The sequence below is a fragment of the Eurosta solidaginis genome, chromosome 5 (genome assembly GCF_040869045.1).
Source record: "Eurosta solidaginis isolate ZX-2024a chromosome 5, ASM4086904v1, whole genome shotgun sequence".
NCBI classification, from domain to species: Eukaryota; Metazoa; Arthropoda; class Insecta; order Diptera; family Tephritidae; genus Eurosta; species Eurosta solidaginis.
The window spans coordinates 147101220-147117762 of record NC_090323.1 but is presented as its reverse complement, the minus strand read 5'-3'; the positions used below and the strand labels follow the sequence as shown (position 1 = coordinate 147117762).

At 33.5% G+C, this 16543-nt stretch overlaps 1 protein-coding gene across 6 annotated transcripts in view; it reads right to left on the bottom strand.

The window, feature by feature from the left end:
- tna (tonalli) overlaps positions 1-16543 on the bottom strand; it is a 122635-nt gene that overhangs the window by 16744 nt on the left and 89348 nt on the right. For all 6 annotated transcript variants that reach the window (XM_067791107.1, XM_067791102.1, XM_067791104.1 and 3 more), the window contains one exon: positions 2185-2653. In XM_067791107.1, coding sequence (XP_067647208.1) covers positions 2185-2640 — 456 coding nt within the window. In that variant the 5' untranslated portion in view covers positions 2641-2653. The remainder of the gene's footprint in view (positions 1-2184; positions 2654-16543) is intronic.

Below are 16543 nucleotides of genomic sequence, written 5' to 3'. Positions count from 1 at the left end.
CTGAACCTCGTTCTTATTTGCCGTCCTGTTTGTCCTATGTAACTATGCTGGCATCCGCAGGTAAGCTTGTATACGCCGTGGTGTTAGTTCTTAGTTTTCGCCCTAGATTGTTCGATGTTTTGAATGCTGTGTTAATGTTGTATTTTTTAAAGAAGTTTGCCAATTTATATGTTGCTTTTCCAGTATATGTCATAGTCGTCCAGCTATTATTTTCCTTTTCATTATTTCTTTTTGGTTCTCCATTTGTCCTTCTGAGCTTATTTACTAGTGCTTTTTTATATCCGTTGTTTGCAGCGATATTATATATGACCTCAAGTTCTCTCTTATATTCCTCTTGTATAAGAGGTGTGCTTTCAAGTCTATGTACCAAGTGCCTTAATGCTGCATTTTTATGATGTTGAGGGTGATTTAAGGTATTGTGTATTATTGTGTCGGTGGCCGTTGACTTTCTATATATGTCATAGTTAAATATTTTGGCTTCTTTATCAATATATATAGTGAGGTCTAGATAGTTGATTCCTCCGTCTTTTTCGGTTTCCATTGTAAATTTTATATTGCCGTGCTGTTTGTTGAGGTACTCCAGTACGAACTCTTCGTTATTAGTAGATAAAACGCATATTATGTCATCCACGCATCTAGCATAAAATGACACGCCTAATTTGGACTTCAGCTCCTGTATGTACTTTTCTTCCAGATTTTGCATGAACACTTCCATAAGAATTGCTGATGTGTGGCTTCCCATTCCAAGACCGTTTGTTTGTCTATATATTTTATTGTTGAATTGAAAATAGTTTTGACGTAAAGTGGTTCTTAGCGTATTTGTGATTTGCATACTTTTCACTTTGTTTTTTTGTGTTATGAACTATTGCTGAGCTAACTATGTCCAAAGTCTCCGATAGTGGTATAGATGGGTATAAATCTTTTATGTCAAAAGATACCAATTTGCTGTTTCTTGTTAGCTCTACGGTCTCGAGTCTCTCTATTAGTTCTGTTGTGTTAGCTATTGCATATTCGTTCCTTAGCTCCAGAGTATCTATCAATATCGTTTTTAAATATTTGGACAGTTTGTAACATGGTGCCGATTTAAAATTAATGATGGGCCTCATTGGCGTGTCCGGCTTGTAATAAAGACCTAATAACAGGCATGTACAAAGTGACAAAATTTTAGGCGCCTAAAAAGCTAAGTAAACTTTCCAGACTCTATTGTGTGCATGCTCCAAAAATTTTCAAGCATAGAAATAACCACTAATTGCTACATTTTGAATGGTCTTGAAATTTTGAATGGACCTAAATGTCTCCTTTGCTATTATGTTTAAATTTAAAATATACAAATATAAAAGCGGCACACACAGAAACCGCATTTGAAAAAGGTATATTAAGTAAGTGAAGAAAGAAAGCACAAATTTTAATAAAAATGGTTTGCTTTTCAACAAATCATGCGACATACTTTTAAGAGCCGATAACATTTTTTCAGTCTATTTTAAGTAAGACTAATATTTTTAATAGAAATTTACAGCTTACTACTGTATTTTGAATGGTCTTGCAAATTTAAATATGCCCAAAAGTATATTTTAGATTTTTAATCTTGAACTCTTACTGTAAAAAATATGTATATCATAATATAGCAAAAAAGTAAAGAAAGCTTATTAAAAAAAAATTATCCATAACAAGCATGCGACATATTTTTAGGCGCATTTTTTCTCAAAAAATTTTCCAGAGTATGTTTAAAGTCATAATTTCATTTTGAATTGAAATATACAACTAAATGCGGTATTTTGAACTTTTAACTCTAAATGCGCCTTAGAAGGGTGTTCTATACTTTTAAAAATAAATATTATCTTGGTATACGCTGAGCTCATTTTGGAAAAAGCTATATTAACGTAGCAATAAAGTGAAGGAAGTTAAGTAAAACAAATAATATACAAAATTATTTCGTCTAATAACAAAGCACCCGACATACTTTTAGGTGCATGTTTTCTAAGAAAAAATTACCAATGTTTATTAATAGTCGGACTGTTATTTTGCAAAAACTGAAAAAACCTACAATTAAAGCAAGCACATTCGCCTAAAAGCACGTAATATTTCAACCACTCAGCATTTTGTTTTTCATTTTATGCAAATTTTTCAATTTCTCTTCTATATTTCCTCACACATACACAAACAAACTCTCATCGGTGTACTTACCTGGCCATAACCGCTGCTCATTCCATTCATATTATCCATTTGTTGCTGCTGCTGCATACCATTACCATTAGCCGTGACCATATTACTATAGCTGCCGTAACCGGCTGTTGTTGTAAATTCTGAATTTGGCCCAAATGTATTCTTTAGTGTGCGCAATGAATCTGGTTCACCCATAGAATATGTGCCAATATTTGGTGGTATGCCATTTTGTGTACTGGGCGTATTATATATGTTAGGATAATTGTTGCTATATGTATTATTTTGTTGTGCAGATTGTTGTTGCTGCTGTTGTAATTGTTGTTGTGCTTGATGTTGCTGCTGTTGCGCTTGTAGTTGTTGCTGCTGCTGTTGCACTTGTTGTTGCTGCTGCTGCTGTTGTGTTTGCACGTCGGGTAGTTGTGGTGATATTTGGCTCCCGGAGGCTGGCGCCCTCGAGGAGCCCGTACCGGCGTTCATTTCATCATTTTTTCTGCAAAGAAAGAAGAAGAGTTTAAGATTAGAAATTCGTTGAAGAGGGGGGATAGAGTGCTTAAAAGTATATAAACTTGATTTTTCTTAAAACTAGCACCTTAAAGTATGCAACGTTTCTGAAATTTACTTGATATTTTTAAAGCTTTTGTAAACGCTTTCGCAAAAGCTTGCAAAATATTACATTTAGTTGAAAAGTTATATAACTCAAATATTTTTTTACCTCATTATACGTATGCCTGAAATTCGATACACAAAACAAACCAAACGACCTGCTAAGCCGCAGCGGTCACCTAGTGGTTTCTTATAAAAGGATGCAGTATTTATTAATGTGTTTGCTTGACATTCTTTAAAATGTGCAGCACTCATTGACAACGTTTTTCTTTGACATTCTCTCTTCTAATACGCTATAAAGCATATTAATATTTGACAGGTGGCCATCATTGGAGTCTATTCGAAATGGGTACGATAACTGATGCTGGGCAAAGCGGACGTGATACAAATATTTCATGCTCTTTTAGCCGATCACCTTTAACTATAAAAAATATCCGGACGAAGAATATAGAAACAAAGATATAGGAGGCGTGGATTATAAAATTCTTCATAGCCGATATGCGTTGAAGCACTATTCAAAATTTCCTTCACATACTTTTAGGCAGCTATAATTTTAAGTTAAATTATGAAAAATTGGCAGTTTTCAGGAAAAATATGAGTTGATTTTGATATTCGAGGTGATATTGGCAGAAAATGGATAACTGTGGTTTGTAGGAAAGGTAATCAGCTCTGGTGGCTTAAGTGAAAAGAAGTTACGGGTAAAAATGGATTGAGCGAAAATTTCATGAGATAAAGGAAAAAATAATACATTCAACAAAAAATTAAATCATCCAAACAATTTAAGCCGTTTACAGGATATGAAATGTGGGCTCATGTAATTGACTGCATGAGAGTAGTTGGAGTATTTGAGCAAACGACAGGTGCGTATGGCAACACGTGCGTCTCTAAGATCCACTTATGTCCGTCACCTGCTCATTCGATGTACTATTATGATGATCGCGTATTATTATAGATATTTTTTTTTGATAACAATATATATACGACGTAAAAATTTAGAGGCCCAATGTTTTTCTTTTGTCAATAATAAAATTTATTTTTATTTTTTTATCGACGCACCGTAGATGCTGCTTGTTGTTATTCATCCAGCTTTTTAGTTGGTTTGTATTTTTAACTCAAGGATGAGTTCAGAGTCATATGCAAGTGCTGGAGCACAAAGGCGAAGATGTATGCAAGAAGCGAAGGCAACAAAGAGGAAAGAAAGCAAGTACGTCAAACGAAAAAAATTATAATGGAAGAGTCGAAAAAAACCTTCGAACGGCGCGTGTAGCTGCTGACAAAGGCAAATAAGTGAAGAAGAAGCACATAAGATAACAAAAAAAAAAAAAAAATACGACTCCAAAAAATATAACAAAATTTTGTACATATATATATATATACATACATACATACATATGTGTGTGTATATAAAAAAATATTGCATCAAATTCAGCTTGCTCTGATGCATGTTATTCGCGGCTGAGCGCCAACGTTGTAGTCAACTTTGGATTTTGTTGTTGTTGCATTCAACACGCATATACATATATGTATATACTACATACTGAATGTATACATATATTTATTTGTGACAAATATGTATCTAAATATGTAAGCACAGAAGTGAGACTGAGCAAAGGTGCACAGACAGGAAGTTCATGCTCCTTTCATGGTTGTATATACATATATTAAGAACACACGTATGTATGTACTTAATAAGTAAGTATATTTGTATATGAATGATCAGCGTCAACATTTGCTCCAATAAACCAACGCCAGCTGCAAAGATGTCGGTGGATACCAGAAAAGGTGTTTTTTTCTGGATCACAGTATTGCTCAGTATTTGTTAAAACTAAAATGTGTACTATACGCAAGAAGCAGAAGACCGCGGTGTTGCGAGGCTGCGACTTGAAATTTAAAATGTCCACATTTTAAATGTAGTGGAGGTGATGGGAGTGACTCTATGTTTTAGCTCAGTTAAACGTCGATACATGAGCAAAAATTGCTTTTCATTATAGGTAGTAGCTTTTAGATGATACACGTACAAACATAGAAACAGACAGACACAAATTTCTTATAAGTTTTGCACTAGCCCTAAAAAGATCATACCCGCCAACTCTTCATAAATTGCCTATACTCTCTGTATTTGCTTAAAAAAGACACAGGACATGTTTTTATTGCCACAGCTGTAGAAAACTGTAAACTATTAAATAAAAAATTGGAAACAAATTTGATAAAACAAAAGATTGAATTAACTGAAAAAAAAAATGAATTAAAAAAAAAAAAAAAAAAATTAAGTAAACGAAAATTAAATATAACAAAATAAAGTAAAATAAAATAAACAGAAAGTGAAATATAATAGTATAAAAAGAAATAAAATAAAAAAATATAATAATAATATAAAATAAAGTATAATAATATAAATAATTAAAATATGAAATAAAATAAAATAAAGCAAAATAAAATGAAATTAAATAAAATCAAATAAAAGAAAAAAATAATAAATAAAATAAAATAAAATAAGATAAAGGAAAATAAAATCAAGGATAAATGGAATAAGAAAATAAAATAAAAAAATAAAATAAACTAAAATACAATAAAATTAAACCAAAAAAAAAACAAGTAAATAAAAATAAAGTAAAATAAAGTAAAAAAATAACATAAAATAAAATAAAATTAAATATAAGAAAATAAAAATAAATAGAATAAAATATAACAAAATAAAATGTAATAAAATAAATAAAATGAAATAAAATTTAAGCAAAAGAAGGAAGAAAACTAGATAATTGAAAAAAACCAAAGACATCTAGAAAATTTAAGGTATGTATGAAATAGTTGTTGAAAGATTCTAAAGAGACTGGCCAACATTTTTTCTACCTGCGATAGCTTTTACAACGGCTCTCCTGGTGGACCCGATCAATTAATAAAATTTATAGATATGATTAAAAGGATCACGCGGATATCATACCATTTTATTAACTTTCATTAGAAATGCTCATTATTTTATTTTTATAACCTAGACTCACCGCGCACATACATATGTATCTTTGCATGTATTTATGTAGGTATGTGGTATATATGTATGTGTATTTTATTGTCTGTCCTAAAAAATAGCTCCCTCTTTCATTCGCATTTTTTCTTCATAATCAAATACTCAACTTCATAGCTGTCAATTAAGTTGTCACAATAAATGTCAAAAACGAATACACTAACACATCAAACATTTATGTACTTAAGTTGGATTACGATAGTGCAATAAGAAGGTCAACAAAAAATAGGCAGACAAACTCCCACACTTTGGGAGGTTTTGTTTGAAGCTTCATCTCAATTTGTTTTCTTGTGCTACATTTGAAAACAGCAAAAAAAAAAGGCGCCCACTGGACGCCATGAAAACATTTATTAATGCAAATATGTGTGCGTGTCTATGATTCGCTTTGTATTTGTATAATATTTAGTTAGTCAAGTAATTCAGCTTGTTTGTTCGCTGGGTGTATACCTTGACATAATTTGTGTATATTTAATATATACATATGTATTTGCTTGATATCTTCAGTGTCGACCGAAGAGGACTAAGGTCATAGACGAGCGTCGCTGTAAAAGATATATAGTGTTCCAGGGTTTTGTGACACTGAATATACATTAGACTGGGTCGATTTATTAACCGATATCGCGCCATCGATTTTTCGATAGAATTTTGGCTGCGGGAAAAAAGTTCAACTACGCATACCCAAAAAATAACTTTCGAGCCTGCGAAATTTCATTTTTTTTTACTTTTTCCCACTTTGATTTTTAAGGTTTTTTTCATGACCTACTAAAAAAATTTTCATTTGATTGTAAAATTTTCATTTATACCCTCTCCGACCCAAAAGTGTCCGCTAAAAACGTTGGCGATAACAGTTAATAACAGAAAAAAAGAACAGGGTATACATATGCAAATTTTTTAGTAGGTCATAAAAAAAACCTTCAAAATCAAAGTCGAAAAAAAGTAAAAAAAATGAAATTTTGCAGGCTCGAAAATTATTTTTATGGGTATGCTTAGTGGACCTTTTTTTCCTGAGCCCAAATTCTATCGAAAGATCGATGACGCGATATCGGTTAACTTTCGTCCATACAAATCGACCCACCCTAATATACATAGCTTCAAGGTCATAAGGACACCGACAGCAAGTTGACGCTTATTATTTTTGAATTTTATTGATTTTAGTTGTATAAATGTTTGAATGTACAAAAAGCTGTTATCTAGATGAAGGCTGTTAGCTAATATAAAACAAATAGATAGTAGGTTGAGTCTGAAACGTTATGAATCCCATACTTCCATGGGAATATCAAAATAAATGAATTGAAATGCAAACCAATGACTGATAACCTTTTTAAAATATACAGGCTCATAAACGTACACACATACATACATACACGCATATATGTTCTATGCAGATTAAAAGCATTGAAGACGATTGTGGGAGCAATGGTATAGCTAACGCTATAGACGATGACAACTTGTCGCTATCAACTCAGCAGGTGGATACACAGAAATTTTACGTTTGTTTATAAGTACTTAATTGCATAAATATGTCTGTGAATTCAATCAAGTCTTCTCTTTATAATTTAGCATTTTTTCTGACCGATATGAGATTCTGATTGCATGCATGTTGACATCATTGTTTGTTGTCGGATTAATTTTAAAGAACTTGATTTAGACTGCGACAACATTGCGAAAGACTTTGAATAACTCTGATGGTTATATATTTTTATGTACAGTTAGCTACAAAAAATGGAGATATAATATGAACAAAAATTTATATTTTATAGCAAGGCGAATACAGTACTAGGTGTTGTTACCCCAACAGCTGATTGCTTCTTCTTGATTATTTTCCATATAGCGGCTTGTACTTTAATATGTCGGTTAATCGAAAGCAATAAAATTTTCTTTGACTTGACATTCTTATGCACGGCGAATTGGTTGAGTTCGCTTTGCCAACACCTGGTATGGATTCGCCTTGTTTTATAGCAAATTTTTTTGGCCCAAAATTTACAAAAAAAGAACACTTGTACTCCGACAAAAAATGTTGAGCGCTAAGCAAAAGTGTTTCATCATCTTCTATTCTACTATCGCTTCCTAATTTTTGTTATTGCCCTTAAACATTTTTTCTCTTCCACTTTTTTTTTATTATTTTTTTACTTATTCTGTTTCACCTTCACCTTCTGATAATTTTTTCCCTCCTTCTCCCTATTGCTTTCTCCTGTTATTCTTCTCTTCATTACTATATTTCTCGTTCTTTTCCTCGTTTTATGCTCAGCTTATTTCTTCTCACCTTTCAAGTTAAAAAAGTGAGCACAATTTGCTTTCATATTGTAATTCTTATTTACATTATACTTCTTCTTTTCATATTCTTTTCATTTTTCATTTTTCCTTTATTTACTTTATTATTAGTTTTCTTTATCATTTTTCTCCTTAAGATTAATATTTTTCTCACTTTCCCCTTCTTCTTTGATCCTTATTTCTCTTCCTTAGATTAAGTGATTTCCCGACCTCTTCTTTTTGTCATATGTGTATTTTTCCCTTATTTTGATTTTTTTTCTAATTTTTTCCTTATTTCACCTTTCGTAAATTTTTTCGTATTCTTCTTCTGGATCTCTTTTCTTCTTTTTCCTTTCTCATATGTATCTGTTTTCCTTCATATACTTTTCCGTACTGTTTTCGTTTTCTTTGTTTACTCTCCTCTTTCCTTGTTTGTTTCGTGTCCTTTTTTTATTTACTACTCTCTTCCTTTTCTTTTTATTCTTCTTCCTCTTCTTTTTATTCAATTGCTCCTGCTTCATCTTTCTCTTCCTAATATTCATTACCATTTTCCACGTTTTCTTGCTTGCTTTTTCTTCATCATTGTTTCTCTTCCCTTTTTGTTTTCTTCTTTACGTTAAAGTACTTTTCTTTCTCTTCCTTGTGTATTTTTTATTAATTTAATTATTAAGAGAAGTGAGGTGAGAACAGTCTTTTTTATAGAAAAAAGGGAGTTCGAGCTATTAAATGTGTTTGAGTGAGAGTTATAATCTTGGCATAAATACCGAAAAAGATCACAAACTTAAATAGAAAAAAAATTTATATAAGCTCCCCTAATAAACAAGTGTAAATATTTCCCAAAGCTTTAAAAACACTTTTTATCTGTTCTATAATCCAAAGCCATTACTATTTTAGCCATAGCATGGCTAAACTTTTTTGTGAACTTTTACAATACATACAAATCTACTCTTAAACAAGTAAGGAAGGTTAAGTTCGGGTGTAACCGAACATTACATACTCAGTTGAGAGCTATGGTGACAACATAAGGGAAAATATCCATGTAGGAAAATGAACCGAGGGAAACCCTGGAATGTGTTTGTATGACATGTGTATCAAATGAAAGCCATTAAAGAGTATTTTATGAATGAGTGGGCCATAGTTCTATAGGTGGACGCCATTTAGGGATATCGCCATAAAGATGGATCAGGGTTGACTCTAGAATTTGTTTGTACGATATGGGTATCAAATGAAAGGTATTAAGGAGGGTTTCAAAAGGGAGTGGTGGTAGTTGTATAGGTGGTCGCCTTTTCGAGATATCGCCATAAAGGTGGACCAGGGGTGACTCTAGAATGCGTTTGTACGATATGGGTATCAAAAGAAAGGTGTTAAAGAGTATTTTATGAGGGAGTGGGCCATAGTTCTATAGGTGGACGCCATTTAGGGATATAGCCATAAAGGTGGACCAGGGGTGACCATAGAATTTGTTTGTACAATATGGGTATCAAAAGAAAGGTGTTAATGAGTATTTTAAAAGGGAGTAATCCTTAGTTCCATAGGTTGACGCCGTTTCGAGATATCGCCATAAAGGTGGACCAGGGGTGACCCTAGAATTGGTTTGTACAATATGGGTATTAAAAGAAAGGTGTTAATGAGTATTTTAAAAGGGAGTGATGCTTAGTTCCACAGGTGGACGCCGTTTCGAGATATCGCCATAAAGGTGGACCAGGTGTGACCCTAGAATTTGTTTGTACGATATGGGTATCAAATTAAAGGTATTAAGGAGGGTTTCAAAAGGGAGTGGTGGTAGTTGTATAGGTGGTCGCCTTTTCGAAATATCGCCATAAAGATGGACCAGGGGTGACTCTAGAATGCGTTTGTACGATATGGGTATCAAATGAAAGGTGTTAATGAGTATTTTAAAACGGAGTAATCCTTAGTTCCATAGGTGGAAAGGGAGTGATGCTTAGTTCCACAGGTGGACGCCGTTTCGAGATATCGCCATAAAGGTAGACCAGGTGTTACCCTAGAATTTGTCTGTACGATATGGGTATCAAATTAAAGGTATTAATGAGGGTTTTAAAAGGGAGTGGTGGTAGTTGTATAGGTGGTCGCCTTTTCGAGATATCGCCATAAATGTGGACCAGGGGTGACTCTAGAATGCGTTTGTACGATATGGGTATCAAATAAAAGGTGTTAATGAGTATTTTAAAACGGAGTAATCCTTAGTTCCATAGGTGGAAAGGGAGTGATGCTTAGTTCCACAGGTGGACGCCGTTTCGAGATATCGCCATAAAGGTGGACCAGGGGTGACCCTAGAATTGGTTTGTACAATATGGGTATTAAAAGAAAGGTGTTAATGAGTATTTTAAAAGGGAGTGATGCTTAGTTCCACAGGTGGACGCCGTTTCGAGATATCGCCATAAAGGTGGACCAGGTGTGACCCTAGAATTTGTTTGTACGATATGGGTATCAAATTAAAGGTATTAAGGAGGGTTTCAAAAGGGAGTGGTGGTAGTTGTATAGGTGGTCGCCTTTTCGAAATATCGCCATAAAGATGGACCAGGGGTGACTCTAGAATGCGTTTGTACGATATGGGTATCAAATGAAAGGTGTTAATGAGTATTTTAAAACGGAGTAATCCTTAGTTCCATAGGTGGAAAGGGAGTGATGCTTAGTTCCACAGGTGGACGCCGTTTCGAGATATCGCCATAAAGGTGGACCAGGGGTGACCCTAGAATTGGTTTGTACAATATGGGTATTAAAAGAAAGGTGTTAATGAGTATTTTAAAAGGGAGTGATGCTTAGTTCCACAGGTGGACGCCGTTTCAAGATATCGCCACAAAGGTGGACCAGGTGTGACCCTAGAATGCGTTTGTACAATATGGGTATCAAACGAAAGATGTTAATGAGTATTTTAAAAGGGAGTAATCCTTAGGTCCATAGGTGGACTCCGTTTCGAGATATCGCCATAAAGGTGGACCAGGGGTGACCCTAGAATTTGTTTGTAAAATACGGATATCAAAAGAAAGGTGTTAATGAGTATTTTAAAAGGGAGTGATGCTTAGTTCCACAGGTGGACGCCTTAAAGGTGGACCAGGTGTTACCCTAGAATTTGTTTGTACGATATGGGTATTATACGGCCATGCGGAAGGACAGACAAACGACTGTGTATAAAAACTGGGCGTGGCATCAACCGATTTCTCCCGTTTTCACAGAAAACAGTTAGAATCATAAAATCTATGCCCCTACCAAATTTCAAAAGGATTGGTTAATTTTTGTTCGACTTATTGCGATAAAAATATCCTAGACAAATTAAATGAAAAAGGGCGGAGTCACGCCCATTTTGAAATTTTCTTTTATTTTTGTATTTTGTTGCATCATATCATTACTGGAGTTGAATGTTGACATAATTTACTTATATACTGTAAAGATATTAAATTTTTTGTTAAAATTTTACTTTAAAAAAATTTTTTTTTAAAAGTGGGCGTGGTTCTTCTCCGATTTTGCAAATTTTTATTAGGCGTACATATAGTAATATGAGTAACGTCCCTGCCAAATTTCATCATGATATCTTCAACGACTGACAAATTACAGCTTGCAAAATTTTAAAATTACCTTCTTTTAAAAGTGGGCGGTGCCACGCCCATTGTCCAAAATTTTACTAATTTTCTATTCTACGTCATAAATTCAACTCATCTACCTAGTTTCGTCGCTTTATCTGTCTTTGGTAATGAATTATCGCACTTTTTCGGTTTTTCGAAATTTTCGATATCGAAAAAGTGGGCGTGGTTATATTCCGATATCGTTTATTTTAAATAGCGATCTGCGATGAGTGCTCAGGAACCTACATACCAAATTTCATCAAGATACCTCAAAATTTACTCAAGTTATCGTGTTAACGGACGGACGGACGGACGGACGGGCGGACGGACATGGCTCAATCAAATTTTTTTTCGATCCTGATTATTTTGATATATGGAAGTCTATATCTATCTCGATTCCTTTATATATGTACAACCAACCGTTATCCAATCAAACTTAATATACTCTGTGAGCTCTGCTCAACCGAGTATAAAAATTAGCAATAAATCGAAAAAAATATGTTAAATTAAATTGTCAGGCATATTATTACGCTAAACTCTCTCAGCAAAATCTAATTGTCACACATTATTATATTGTACTTGTATGTATCTAGTCATGTATGTATGTGTATATGTTAATATACATAAACGTCTAATTGTTTGTGCACAAAAACGATAAAATACTTATTAGCACACCTAAACGAAGGCAATACGAGATAACGAAGCGAAACAAATCACCGAGTATATGGCGTACAAAAATATTTATGCGAGTACTAACTACAAGTACTACACTAGTTGTTGGCCTAACTGGCGAATCAATTTGATGCGCATATGTATATGTATAGCGCATACACTTCTTTAAATGTATCCATGTTTGTATAAATGTACATATAAGTATGTATATGTAAGTAAAGTGCAAAACTGACAAAATGTGTTAAACAAAAGCAATGAGGTTGTGGTTTGGTTATCCGATAAACGATCGCAAAGCGCACAAGTCATTTAAATTTAAACGATGATATCGTCATTTAGATGCGAGTGTATGGGTGTGTATGTGTTTGTTTACTTCCCTGCAAAAATGCGATCAGTCTAGGATGAATCCGGGATGAGTCGCAAAGGAATATGCGACCCATGCCAGTTTTGATCTCTTTGTATGAGTTGAACTGTTCCCTTTTGTTTGAGCATGTCCTATGAAGAGACTAATTGTACGCATTTATACCCGAAAGGGATCGATAGGCCCAATCCCCTTTGTACCCATATGGGAACATATGCAGATTAGCCCTTTTCGGTTCAATAAGGACTCAAATAGGGACCAATCGCATTTTTCATGGCAGTAACACAATCGAAGGGTCTGTCAAACCATCAAACCTATTTGACGTAAGTTGTTTGCCCGCTTTTCGAAAAGGAATAAAAATATTCTCCGAAAATTTAACTCTAACTCCGGCGTAATCGTTAAGTCGTAGTAATTTAGGTTCGGAAAAGGCCTCCGCATTTTGCTTAAATAATTGGATTCAATCACCTGTAATCTTTTTAATTTTACTCACTTCGTTGCCGTTTTTTAAATATTTCTTAAAATGGGCTACATAGATTTCAAACTAACTAATCCCAACTGTACCCAAAAGGGGCTAGGGGGGGATCAATTATGCCGAAATGTAGACAAAAGAGACCAATCGGGAACCAATCTCTTTAGGGATTAATCGCACGATTTTTTGCAGGGTTCTGATCGTACTGTGACGACGATTGGCAAATGTACATACGTACTAAAGGTAAAAATAATTAAAGCATACCAAAAGCAATAAGAAAGTATATGCTTACATTGCATTATACAAAAATATAGTAGATGTATGTTTACATGTATGTATGTATTTATATATGTACATATGTAAGTGGTATGCTAAAAATCAGAGTAAAAGAAATTAAATGGCTATGCAATAACAGCAAAATGGGGACAAGAAATTTATGTGCGTGTATTTATATGTACATTAGACGGTATGAACAAAAAGCTTTATCAAATATTTTAGCTCGGATATATTTCCATAATCGCGGGTGTGTTATTTTACACAGTTGCATAAATAAACAACAAAATATTTATCTTTCTTCATTTGTCGTCTCTTCTCTTCGTTTTTTATTGGTATATATAAAGAAAAAATAATAAAAAATGATCTACATTGCACCAGGTTCTAAAGATATAAATGCCATTATTTTGGGCCGATCTTTAAACAAAACCAAAGTTTATTATCTTCTACGCGTTTCGACGCTATTTCACGACTTCATCAAGAAGTTCATATTTTATAGGAAGAACAAAACAATTATCAATATGAAAATTATTACAGGAATATACATATTGATTATATACATATCTAAAGTTATTTTGTTTTTCGTATAAAATACAGACTTCCTTATAAAGATGCTAAATCCCGGCGAAACGCGTAGAAGAGAATAAACCTAGGTTTTATTTAGGGATCGGCCTAAAAGCTGCTAAATCCAGTCATTTAAAATGAAATAATACTACACCAAATTATAAGCTGCCATTATTCTTTCTTATTTACAGCAAAGCATGCATGAATGTGGAAAACAGACAAGTTTTTCGTCTTTCCTATTTCCTTCGTTGGTCTTAAGTGAATATGTAACCCAAACGACATGGCAGGCCAACCAAATATAATACATTTTTTAAATTGTGCAGTAATTAGCGAACATAATGATTTAAATGATAAAACAGTACGTTTATTTTGCTTAGACGTCAAAAATTGGAATGCAATTCATACAATAAACGTGATTTGGTTTATGTTTTCTTGTTGGGCTAAATATATTTGTTATGCTTGCCTTTACAGAGCTTTACGGCCGAGAAATTAGAAGGCAAAATTAAATTTTCCTTTTCCCTCCTACGCGTTTCGATGCTCTCACGTATTCCTCAGGGAGTCTAATGATTTTAGTTTAAATTTGGTTTAGTTGGAATAAATAATTTAGTGATACAAAATTTCACTTAAAATATTTATATCGCCATCGCGGGTTTAGACAATATGCATTTTTTTTAACGCTAGCTTAAGTTGTATATTTCAAGTATATTATTTTAACCTTTGAACTAACATTAATTTCCATTTAATTTATGTAAAAGATGGAATTTTTTTTGAAACAACTTTTTTTGTTACTACTTTGGTGCCCGATAAAACTTTAATTTTTTGAAACAGTCAAATGCTGAGTTTACTTAAGAAAAAAATTGCACGAAAAGTGTGCAAAACATAAAAAACCGTTATGTTTTAATATACATATCTACATATCTACATGGTCTGCTATGGTGTGTGAATGTCACAGTGGCGCTTTCAGCGAACACTATTATTGTTGATACGTTGCAAAGAGTGATAGAAATTATGCTCTCTGAACGGCGCGTTGAACCAACTGACAAATGAAATAATTATCCTTAAATATTAAGGAAAAGGACTGGTGAAATTATTTTTCACTCTTATCCATAATATTAAGAGGACAAATTGTATTCATAACCAACACTTTAAAATATCAAATAACTGTCAGATAGCTCAGTAATTTTACGTAACTCCCAACCGTTCAGAAAACTATCACCCAACAATTGATCAATACAAATTTATCTTACTATCGAACACATCGACGGTAGCTTAAGATCAATTTTGCAAACAGTTCACTAAGCTCTTTTTCCGACTAGCACTAAATAGGTGCCAAGGAGCCAGCTTGGAGAATGTGAAATGTAGGGACTAGCCTAACTTATAGAAAGCATTCTGTCGGTATCTGGGTTTATATCATATAAAAAAAAACATGAGCCGAAACGTTGAGTAAAATAATAATTATCGGTCCTATACTTTTCTTTTCAATAGGCATTTCTTAAGTTTAATTTGCTGCTTAACGCTAAATGGCGGTAGGTTTCATAACATAAGACAACTAATAATGACTTTCGGCTGACAGAGTATGATAGTGAAAGCTCTCATGAAATCTATCGCACAAACCCTAGTCACAGTATTTGGCTAATGAATCGGGTAGTTATGAATGTGAAATGGAACTAATCTCTTTTATCTTTGAAAGACATTTATGCATTTGATATTATTCATGTATGATAAGATATAAGAATAATTTTGGCTTATTTAGGAATAACAAAGCATCATAGCGAAAGGTCGAATGGAAGCTCTGACAAAAACATCTGCTTTAGCATTTTGGTAATGTTTCAGCTTGTTATAAAGCTGGAAATGCGTAAAATATGTTTGCGAAGAACTTCAAGCTTCCAATATGAGAAAAAAATAAAATAGGTAAAATTTCGATTAGGATAAAGTTTTAGATGAAGCTTTTCTATAACTTTACAATGATATACTTACTAAATAAATAAATAACAAGTAAGGAAGGCTAAGTTCGGGTGTAACCGAACATTACATACTCAGCTGAGAGCTTTGGAGACAAAATAAGGGAAAATCACCATGTAGGAAAATGAACCTAGGGTAAATCTGGAATGTGTTTGTATGACATGGGTATCAAATGGAAGGTATTAAAGAGTATTTTAAAAGGGAGTCGGCCATAGTTCTAAAGGTGAACCAGGGGTGACTCTAGAATGTGTTTGTACGATATGGGTATGAAATGAATGGTGTTAATGAGTATTTTAAAAGGGAGTGGGCCTTAGTTCTATATAAGGACGCTTTTTCCAGATATCGCCATATAGGTGGACCAGAGGTGACTCTATAATGTGCTTGTACGATATGGGTACCAAATTAAAGGTATAAATGAGGGTTTTAAAAGGAAGTGGCCCTTAGTTGTATATGTGAAGGCGTTTTCGAGATATCGACCAAAATGTGGACCAGGGTGACCCAGAACATCATCTGTCGGGTACCGCTAATTTATTTATATATGTAATACCACGAACAGTATTCCTGCCAAGATTCCAAGGGATTTTGATTGCGCCCTGCAGAACTTTTTCATTTTTTTCTACTTAATA